At 49.1% G+C, this 11,793-nt stretch overlaps 2 protein-coding genes across 2 annotated transcripts; both read left to right on the top strand.

The window, feature by feature from the left end:
- Positions 1-1,511: 1,511 nt before the first annotated feature.
- BBBOND_0005070 (hypothetical protein, conserved) lies at positions 1,512-5,555 on the top strand (the record flags this gene model as incomplete). Its single annotated transcript, XM_012915337.1, has 1 exon — positions 1,512-5,555. The coding sequence occupies one exon, from the start codon at positions 1,512-1,514 to the stop codon at positions 5,553-5,555; it is 4,044 nt and encodes a 1,347-aa protein (XP_012770791.1).
- A 108-nt stretch (positions 5,556-5,663) lies between these two features.
- BBBOND_0005080 (hypothetical protein, conserved) lies at positions 5,664-10,181 on the top strand (the record flags this gene model as incomplete). Its single annotated transcript, XM_012915338.1, has 1 exon — positions 5,664-10,181. One exon carries the CDS (start codon positions 5,664-5,666, stop codon positions 10,179-10,181), a length of 4,518 nt encoding a protein of 1,505 aa, XP_012770792.1.
- Positions 10,182-11,793: the final 1,612 nt, after the last annotated feature.

Raw genomic sequence — 11,793 nt, forward strand, 5'->3', positions numbered from 1 at the left:
ATCGCTCCCTAACCCACTCTACATCGCTCCCTTATCCACTCTACATCGCCCCTTTGACCACTCTACATCGCTCCCTTATCCACTCTACATCGCCCCTTTACCCACTCTACATCGCCCCTTATCCACTCTACATCGGTCCTCTATCCACCCTTCATCGGCCCTTAAGCCACTCCACATCACTCCTTAATCCACTCTACATCGCCCCTTTACCCACTCTACATCGCTCCCTAATCCACTCTACATCGCCCCTTTATCCACTCCACATCGCTCCCTAACCCACTCTACATCGCCCTTTTATCCACTCTACATCGCCCCTTAACCCACTCCACATCGCTCCTTTATCCACTCCACATCGCTCCCTAACCCACTCCACATCGCCCCTTTACCCACTCTACATCGCTCCTCTATCCACTCTACATCGCTCCTTTACCCACTCTTCATCGCTCCCTAATCCACTCTACATCGCTCCCTTCTCCACTCTACATCGCCCCTTAACCTACCTTACATCGCCCCTTTATCCACTCTACATCGCCCCTTTATCCACTCTACATCGCTCCCTAACCCACTCTACATCGCTCCCTAACCCACTCTACATCGCCCCTTTGTCCACTCTACATCGCTCCCTAATCCACTCTACATCGCTCCCTACTTCACTCTACATCCCTCGAATTACCTCGCTATAATACCGCTATGACCTCTTTAAACCATAGCAATAACTTGTGCCTTGTCACCCTTCACTTCCCCTCTTCCACCTCTTGCCACTGCCCTGACCATGTGCCGCCTAGGGAGCTTGACAAGAAATTTGACTAAATTTTGAACCTATAAAACACCTTTAATAATAACCCTACTAACATCCTTACTAACCTCTGCTCTGGCCTCGAGACTTTCCTCGGCTTCAACAAAGACTCCAAAGGCTACGACGGCCAGGGGATAGTGTACTCTGACCTTGACAGGCTGTGTGACGGGGTGATGGGATTTTTGACAGGTGTTCTCAGTAACATCCAAGGCCATTTAGGGCAGCATAATGGACAAATTAATGAAGCAATTGAAGCTCTTAACAAAAATAAACACGGCGGTAAAAAAGGTTTTAATATTGCGATTGGAAAGGTGGTCGAGGGGGTGCGGGGGTATAATGATGGTGTCATGAAGTCTAATAATAAGGTAAGTGAACCGATTAGGAAGTTTTATGATTACACCAATTATTTAATTGAAGCTATTGGAATGTTCAATGATCACAATGATATCAACCAGATGAACAATAAAGTTGGCGAGTGCCTTGAGTGGGCTAGTGACTATGTCGAAACCATGAAGGGGGAACATGAGGAGTTGGAATCTTCTGTGATTTTGGGGGAAACTTTGAGAAACGTGTTTTCTCGGGTTTATCACAGAAAGGAAATTTTTCCGATGTCACTGGGGGGTGTATTGAAGGCCAAAAGTGTGGAATTAAAGCGGCAACATCGCGAGGCGAAAGGCGGCCACACAGGCGCGCTGGATAGACGAACAAGGTACCAATGGAGAGCTCACAAGAAGTGCAGCTGAGCAGTCAAATCGATGAGGACGGAGACCTCATGGTTATTGACGTGGACGTCCCCGATGGGATGGACATCGATGCTCCGCTTGCCACCGTGGGGCGCCGAGAGTGTCGGCAACCCGAAAGGCGGCATGAATCCAGAAAACCGGTACAAAGCGGTGTTCAGGGCCCTAAAGGTAAACCCACAAATTCGAAGGGGGCCGGCCGTGGCGGCGAAAGCCGGCCAATCCCGCAGGCAAGCCGGAAACGACACCAGCCCGGAACCACTCCGGCTGTGAAGGGCGCTGGAAACAAAGCGCGGAACGGCGGTCCCCAGGGCCAAAAGGGTAACAACCGGAAGGCCAAAAAGACAGGAAACACGGCTCAAACGCCGCCTGTCGTGGTTTGCAACGCCGGGCCGAGTTCCTCGGAACGCGCACCCGTGTGTGTGCAGACACTGTCTACCCTGCAGCCACCGGCAGGGGAGGTTGTCGGAAACGGTGGCTGCCGCTCTCCGACCGTGTATTCCATATCGTCGGATGACTTTATGGACGTGGACGAAGAGGAACCTGAGCAAGTCGGGCCTGTGAGAGAATCAAACAACAGTATAGCACCGGGCACCGCCAGTGAGGTGGCGCTCACTGAGACGGCTGCGTTGCCGAGGGCACCCGAAGGGCACGCCCCGCAGGCTGAACGGGCCGGGAACACGCCACAAATGCCGCCGAACTACGCTAGGCTGAATGCCAAGTTACAGTTCCTGCACTGTGTCATGCGTCAGATCGATGGACCATGGTGTCATTGGGTACCGGACGTCTACAAGGCAGTAGTGACGAAGTATCAGAGGATGCCACGAGGAGGATGGAAAGTCCTCGCGGAATATGCCAACGAGCATTTCGAATTCCACAAGACCCACAAGGAGGTGGAGCAGATGGCAAGACAGGTAGTCGCCAAAGCAGCGCGGAGCCAACCGACGGACGTTGGAGAAATAGCATCGCTGCACGACGTCGACTCATACAACGCCCTGCAGGAGGATTTCGACCGGATCATGGCACAGAGGTTGAGGGAGCCTGGTGTGATTAGGACAGTAAAGAACAAAAGACACACCATGGACTCCCTCGACTTCACGGCGATAAGGTCGCTGGATCTAGTGGTCCACAACTACGTGAAGCACAACCCAGTCACTGACATGGGGATGCTAGCCGTCTTGTATCAGACGGCACAGGACTGCTACGACAAGTACAGCGCAAAACCATCGTCGTCCTCGGGAAAGAAGGAGGCAGCTGAGAGGAGGATCAAGGAGCTGGAGGAGATAGGAGCATTACTTCTGAAATACAAGCAGAAGGTCCCCCTGGAGAAGGAGGATAGGAAACGCGTTTATCGCCAAATGGACAAGTACAACATGATCGCGGACAAGCCGCAGGAACTGTCATACGTGATCAGCAGGACTCAAGAGGAGCTCCAAAAGGAGCAGGACAAACTCAAGAACGCCAAGTTCAAGAAGGAGTTGTACAACGACAACCGCATGTTCGAGCTCTACACGGGACACTTCTACAGGACACTGGAGAACAAGCAGGACGCGGACGAGTCGGCGATAAACGAGGGGATGATGATAGAGTACTGGGCGCAAATGTGGGTGAAGCCAAACGCACCGCACAACGGTGAAGGATATCTGGTCGAAAGACCACCGGCAGAGAACAAGGCAGGCTTTCCCACATACGAGGAATTCGTCACGATCGTCAAGAAATTGCGAGACTGGAAGTCGCCCGGTGCGGATGGGATCTACAACTACTACATTAAATGGCTCACGTCCCTTCACAGAGTCATTTACAGGCTAGTAGAGGAGGCATGCCAGCAAGGCAAAGTGCAGGACGACTGGTTCTACTGTGGGATCACGTACCTACTACCGAAGAACAAGAAACCAAAGTCCGCCGCACAGTACAGGCCTATCACATGCATGTCCAACCTATACAAGCTAACTACCCGCTGTGCAACGGAGACGCTTAAGCGAGAAGTCGATGGCAGGGGACTACGGTCCGAGAACCAGATGGGCACGAGGAGCAACGTACAGGGTGCAAAGGAGCACGCGTTAGCGAACATCGCGCTCAACGAGAAGCACAAGGGGAAGTTACTTGCAACGTGGGTCGACGTCATGAAGGCGTACGACTCAATCGACCACGCGTACCTGGCAAGGGTTATCGACAACCTTAACCTACCAGGGTGGTTATCAAACTTCATCAAGCAGACGATCAAGAGGTGGAATATAGAGATACGGTGGAACAAGAACACAATCATGCACAAGAAAGTGGAGAGGGGCATTCTCCAAGGCGACAGCCTATCGCCCCTTCTCTTCGTGCTGTGCTTGGACCCGCTGAGCAGGCACCTGACTCGCATCTTCCCCAAGGTGGAGTTAAGCGTGACCGGCGGCAGGATATTCGCCACAAACCACTTTCTCTATATTGACGACCTCAAGTTCTTCGCCCACGAGGAAAGTACGATGAGAGGAATGGGCCGAGAAGTGGAGAAGTTCTTCAACGACATAGGACTCAGGATCAACCGCGACAAGTCGGCAACCAACACGGAGGCGTGCGCCAGCATCGCCAAGCAGATGGAAGGCCCGGAAACGTACAAGTACTTGGGAGTCACAGAGACTTCAAACTCACTGACAAGCGACGGAATGTTCGACATAATACTACAGGAGATATGCAGGAGAACGGAGCTACTGGCTGCGTCAAAGCTGTCGGGGAAAAACCTCTCGATGGCCATCAACCAGTACGCCCTCAGCGTCATCAACTACTACATCGGCGTGATCCCCATGGACATCACGCATTTCGACAAGATCGACCTGGCAGTACGGAGAATAATTAACGCGAAGCACGGACACAAGAAGTGGGCGAACACACAGAGGCTCTACCTCCCCCGGAAAGAGATGGGGAGAGGGCTCCACAGCATGGTATTTAGAGCGGAAGCCATGCTGCTACGACTGTGGTTGACGCTTTCAGCAGACGAGGTGACGTCAACCAGGAGAGCTGCGATCATGCAGCATTTTCGCGACACATACGCGCACATATCTCACATCAAGATGCACCTGGAAGGAAGATATGGAATGGAATTCGGAATGGAGGACACTACGGACAAGAGCCTCAGGGACCTCAGGGTGGCCCAAAACAAATGGCTGTACAACAGAATGCACGTAAAATCAACTCATAAGGTTCTGTATGCCAAGCGTGAGGACCCCAAGCTGGACATTGAGGCGTCGTCCTTGTACCTGACGTGTGGAATACTCACTCCGGAAGAAGAAGCGAACGTAGCGGAAGTCCAGGATAGGAATCTGCAATGGATGTCTTCGTCCAAGAAATGCACAAGATGCAACAACGGCAAGAACGTGGATCACCTCGCGACGAAGTGCCAGAAACTACTACACCTAGAATATACGAAGAGGCACAACGAGGTAGCAAAACGGGTCCACTCAGTACTCGGGAGGCAAATAGGACTACCCAAGGAGAAGATAGACGCCCACAAGATCGAGAGTGAAGTACATGGAAAATACGGATGGATCGCGTACGACAAGACGGTCAAGACTCAGAAGACTAAGGAATACAACAGGCCAGACATCATCCTGGCGGATCGGCGGAGGAACACCATAACCATCGTGGAGATAGGAATCACCAATCAAGACAACCTAGTGGATACGGAGAAGTTCAAGAAGCAGAAGTATGAAGACCTTATTGAGGACCTCAAGGCGCGACAGTTTAACCAGCACACCAAGATCAGGGTTATCCCCTACGTTATGACGTGGGAGGGAATAGTGACGAAAGAACACAGCAAGTATAGACGGGACCTGGGCATATCGGATCGCATGGAAGCCCACATACAAAGGGTAGTGATCCAAGAAACACATAAAATAGTGATGAGGGATATGAAGCCGAAAGAAGACTACGATTCCGTAGAAGACCCTCAAGCCCAAACTGGATGGATGCCCGCATGGATGGCACCAGTGACGTCCGGCAATGGACCGGCGTGGATCCCGCAACCGGTTTCAGCGTGAGGCGTTAGCCCCGCAAACACGAAAACCGGCCCTAGGCACGTAGCCACATAGCACACTATAAGATGAGATAACTTAATTTAACAAGGGGATGGTATCAATACTATCAAAATGGAGGTTCGAAGCTTAGAAAGCAATGTGTGGGACGATTTAAATAAGTTGAGGAATGCGATTAGTAACCTTGCAAGCGAAGTTGATAAGGATACAATGCAGAACGTTCTTGTTAAAGAAGCCCTGTCACAGCTTAGTACGGCCAAGGGAGTGCTGAATGGGACTATTGGGCCTGATGGTTCAATTCAAGTGGCGTCGGACATTATGGATTCCTTATTTACTAAGACTATTCAAACTCCGCTCAGTATCGCAATAAACAACATCGAAACGCAGTTTGGCAGGTTATACAATGTCATTAAAGCAGGAAAAACTGGTGCAGGAAAAGAAAAAAAAACAATGGAAAATGTCCTCACGGAAATTCGAGATAAGGTTATTGACATAAAGGGTTCGGAATTTGGAGCCAAAGGACTTGTGGAAATCCTTGCCAAGACCGAGGCGTATGCGGAAACGTTTAAGGAGGACGATTCAAAGAAAGGTTTCGAAGGTGTGGTGACGGCGTGGATTAAAAATATTTTAGAGAATAATGGAGTGATTAGAAGGTGGCTTGATGACTACGTCGCATTCAACAAAGGTCAATTTGACTCAAAAAATGATATCACCGATGCCACTCAGATGCACCCTAAGATTATTACAGCAATCAAACAGGTGCTAGAAGGTATGACCGGCAAATCCGGTAAAGAGGTCACAAGGCTCTTACAAAAAGCCAATGATCCAATAAATGTTAACAGAAAGATTGAAGTTCATCTTGATGCTGTGAAGTCTGGCATCGATATGTTTGGCAAGGATCTCGATGAGAAACTGAAAAAACAGAAAAATAGCGGAGGATTCGATATCGATGAAATTTTGGAAAATATTGCGCGTGGAGTTAAGAGCCAGGATGTAAAATCAAAATATAGCAACTACACGCTTCACGGTGTTGTAGAAGGTACTCTAGCGGCGCTATCCTCTATTGCCAGTCAAAGCAGTTCGCAAATCCATAAGTTACTAAAAACTTGTAAATTTGAGAAACTCGATGATACTTTGGAAGTGACGAATGGGCTTCTAGGTCGTTTGTATCAGGCTTTCACCGGTAATGACCCGCCAGCCAAAAATGTAGACTTGGCTATTAAAGCTGTAAGTGAGCAAGTTGACGGGCTTAACAGCAAATTTTCAGAAGTAAAAAAAACATTTGACATTGCGGTGCGAAATCTTCCCAGAGCTGTTGACGTGTACGAAAAATCAGCTATAGCGCAGATCAGGGTAGCCGCCAGAACAGCTATTAGTAAGGCGCTTGAAAAATTCACAACGTATTATACTGGAGATATGAACGTAAGAGCCATTATGGAGCAATTCGATTTAGCTAAAAATACATTGGAACATGCACTAGAACTGATTGACAGTCAGATAGAGGCAGCCAAAAGTGTTCCCGAATTTGTTAAGAATCTTCAAGGCGAAGCACATGAGCTGACGACCGAATTGAGAGCCAATTTATTCGATAAAATCAATGTCATTCGTCAAGCCGTACATAATACATCCGACGTTTTCGATGAAGTTATGAAAGCCGTCAGTGACGCATTATCTGCCGCCTCCACGAATGCTACAACAGGTGTCGAAAGTCTCAAATCTCAACTTCTCGCCATATCCAACCATGCATTCGATGAGGTTACCAGACAAGTTAAAACCGTTTTCGCCGAACAGCACAAAGCCGACATGGATGCCCTTCACAAATGCGTCGAAACGCAGCTGCAAGCGGTGAAGCAAATTATTGATGTCGATTTGAGAAGCGGAATTAAATGTCTTCTAAAGGTTATGAATGACAAATCTACATTGGAGTCTTGGGGCAAATCATTGCCTCAGCCGGCACCTAGGGGGGAAGCCAACCGTAAGACGTTAGGCAAAACTGCGCAAGAATTAAAACAATACGTTGACAATATACAGGTTAACATCCAGTATCAACTCGTGTGCCACGGTAAGCCCATTGACGAAATGTCTAAATTATCCGAGATTGAAAAAGCTTTTGATAAATTGCTTGATTACCTAAAAGATGATGAAACGACGAAACATGCTCGAAAATACCTCTTCGACCACCAATTCACCTCCCTCCTCTCCACCCTCTCCTCCTCCCTCCACCTCCTTTCCCCCTCCGCCTTCGCCAACCCCCGGCACCCGGAGCTGCTCGATGCGGTCAAAAAGGGGCTGCAGGGGTTTGTCGGTGAGATGGGGAGGGTGTATGTGAACGGGTATGATGGAGGGGATAAAATTAAAAGATGGACGCATAAAGAAACTGGAGATGTAGAATTAACGGCTGATGGCCGAAATGGCGCAAAAGTATTTGTTAGCATACTAACGATACTGTATGAGAGTGTTATGAATTTGGGAGAAGAGTGTAAGTCCGCTGAATTCCAAGCAATATATACGTCAAAGGAGAATAATAAAAACGTACTTGGTGATTTCCTTAGTGGTTGCGGCTACACGGTCTCCAAGTCCTATAATTCCCACGAAGGGCATTTGAGGAATGAGCAAGATTGTTCGGGTACGTTCATATATAGAACGCTGCTGAACAAAGAAGTAAATGGTTCGCAGAATGTTGAACACGTTAAAACATGGAAGCAAGAGATGAAGAAAGAGAATAAGTTCACTCATCCTCGTGATGCTGACGACACCAAGATAACTCTCCTCGACATGCTTGATTATCTTTTCGAGAAGCTGGAGAAATACAACGACGTATGCCATCTGTCAACTTTAACTGCAACACGACAACCGTGTTCCGTCTACGAAATGTTGGTCTGGCTCTCCGGTCTCCCGCATAGTCCCGTGCATAAACCTAAGCTAGACCTAACCGTCCTCCAAGTGATAGCAGACATCAATAAACATGAGAACGATGCTGCTGACAATGAGGGCGATATGGAAATTACAGTCGAAATGGGTGACTCCCCCAGCGTTTCATTGGCCACGCCCAAAGATACTACCGTAGCTGCCTATCCAGAAAACGTGCTGTATGCTGATATACGAGAAGCCATAACGCACGTATGCGCTACTGCCTACGATGTATTAATCACAATTGCCGGTCACGGCGACGCATATACAACGTATTCGGGTGACTACTCCAACAACTCCATGAGGTTCTACTACCCTGCCTCGGGAGAAGACTGCCTCGATATGCTACTGGACATCCTTCGACGGCTGCTGCCAACATTACAATTTTTGAAAACCCAGTGCGAAAATAGTACCAGTAACAACGGTTGGCGCAGCTGCAAGTACGGCAAAGAGATCAAGACGGCCAAATGGCCCTGTACCGAGCACTCAAGCGACGACTCAAACACCGACCCAAATTGCCAACCAACGTCGCCCCTTCAGTCCTACTTGAATGACTGCTTACCGGGCAATATTCCGCATCTGCTTACTTCTATTGGCTGCAAAGCAAAGTGTGACAGTTGTCCCACTGTTAAACGTGGAATGCCTTGTCTAACTCCCCTAGGCTTCAGGGGATTCTCCGGTTATACGAAGACGGGTAGAGACTTGTGTCACATACTCACCAAATTCCTTGGTAATGAGCACGTTGGAGGCCTATTCTGTTTACTGCCCAAGCCGCCCAAGACGTTGCCGGAGCATTTCCAATTCGCCTTGTCGCTGGTTAAGGGATGGGTTAGTACTGCTAACATAACAAAGCACGTTAAAAATAAATTCAGTTTCCAGACACGTTTCCAATCCAGCTTCGAGACATCCATCGAGAAGCTATCAGTTGAGCTATGTAAGTCCCCTTCCGTTTTAACCAATGCATTGGCAAGCGCATACGGTTCGGAGTCCGGTGTGCATCTATCATGTCAGGATAATCACATTGTGAATCTTACAAGTCACGAAATATGTATCAACGACAGCAAGGATGTGAGATGCGCTCCTTATCTCACCGCTCTATGCAAAGATACATATCATTATCTTGTTCACAATCACACCGACCTCTACGTGTCCTGGTCCGTGTATCTTCCCTGGGATTTCTGGAATTGCCTAAACAATTTTTACAAAGACTTATGCGACATCTTCTGTCAGGACTGGGGTTGTCAAAAATGCCTCCGCGGTGACATTTGTAAAAAGGGATCACACGCCTCCGTTGATGAGAAAAGTGGAATTCCTCATTGCCGCTGCCAATCTATAGTCAGCTGTAAAGGCGTATCACCTACGTTATACAGATATGGATTTGCGTTTGCTGATGCGTCTAGCCTGACTAAATCGAAATTTGAGAAAAAATGTTCAGATTTCTGCAAACATCTGTATGATATCCTTCATTCACAGTATTTCAAAAACGTGTTCAAAATCTGCGACGAATTCATTTTCACCATCAGACAACCTTTCATCTGGCTCAACGTCGCCTTCTGGCTCCTCTCCTTCCTCTACCTCCTCCACATCATGGTCATCCGCCTCGACCTGCTCCACATCAAATCGCATCTGCATAGTCCCTCATCACATCGTATTGCTGCGCAATCACTACTTGCTGCTGGACGTGTTAACAAGCTTAACAGGGTGTTTTACCTGCAACCATAATCGTACTCACGTGTTCACCATCTACACTCACCTAGCATATCACCTACTCACCTAACTTATGAATTGTGCTTTAATCTGTTGTATCACTCATTAATCGTTGTATGTGATTGTGTAATAGTTAACTAAAGTGCTGACCAATGTGTTGACCAAAGTGCTGACCAACGTGGTGACCAAGGTGCTGACCAATGTGCTGACCAAGGTGGTGACCAATGTGCTGACCAATGTGCTGACCAAGGTGGTGACCAAAGTGCTGACCAACGTGGTGACCAATGTGCTGACCAAGGTGCTGACCAACGTGGTGACCAATGTGCTGACCAATGCCATGACCAAAGTGGTGACCAATTCCATGACCAAGGTGGTGACCAAGGTGGTGACCAATGTGCTGACCAATGCCATGACCAAAGTGCTGACCAAGGTGGTGACCAATGTGCTGACCAATGCCATGACCAAAGTGCTGACCAAGTTAGTGGTCACGGCAGCGTTGACATGGTGACGGCAGCGATGACATGGTGACGGCAGCGATGACATGGTGACGGCAGCGATGATATGGTCACGGCAGCGATGACATGGTGACGGCAGCGATGATATGGTCACGGCAGCGATGACATGGTCACGGCAGCGATGACATGGTCACGGCAGCGACGACATGGTCACGGCAGCGACGACATGGTCACGGCAGCGATGACATGGTCACGGCAGCGATGACATGGTCACGGCAGCGATGACATGGTCACGGCAGCGATGACATGGTCACAAGTGGTGATTATTACCCACTCTACATCGCTCCCTAATCCACTCCACACCGCTCCTTTATCCACTCTACATCGCCCCTTTACCCACTCCACATCGCTCCCTAATCCACTCTACATCGCCCCTTAACCCACTCTACATCGCTCCTAATCCACTCTACATCGCTCCCTAATCCACTCCACACCGCTCCTTTATCCACTCTACATCGCTCCCTAATCCACTCCACATCGCTCCCTAATCCACTCTACATCGCCCCTTAACCCACTCTACATCGCTCCCTAACCCACTCCACATCGCCCCTTTATCCACTCTACATCGCCCCTTAACCCACTCCACATCGCCCCTTTATCCACTCTACATCGCTCCCTAATCCACTCTACATCGCCCCTTAACCCACTCTACATCGCTCCTCTATCCACTCCACATCGCCCCTTTATCCACTCTACATCGCTCCCTAACCCACTCCACATCGCTCCTTGATCCACTCTACATCGCCCCTTGATCCACTCTACATCGCCCCTTTATCCACTCTACATCGCCCCTTTACCCACTCCACATCGCCCCTTTGTCCACTCTACATCGCTCCCTAATCCACTCCACATCGCCCCTTTATCCACTCTACATCGCTCCCTAATCCACTCCACATCGCCCCTTTATCCACTCTACATCGCCCCTTTATACACTCTACATCGCTCCCTAACCCACTCTACATCGCTCCTCTATCCACTCCACATCGCCCCTTACCCACTCTACATCGCCCCTTAACCCACTCCACATCCCTTGAATCACCTCGCCATATTACCGCTATGACCTCTATAAGCCATCCTAATAACTTGTGCTTTGTCATCCTTCACTTCCCCTC

The sequence above is a fragment of the Babesia bigemina genome, scaffold Bbigscaff_73348 (genome assembly GCF_000981445.1).
Source record: "Babesia bigemina genome assembly Bbig001, scaffold Bbigscaff_73348".
Lineage (NCBI taxonomy): Eukaryota > Apicomplexa > Aconoidasida > Piroplasmida > Babesiidae > Babesia > Babesia bigemina.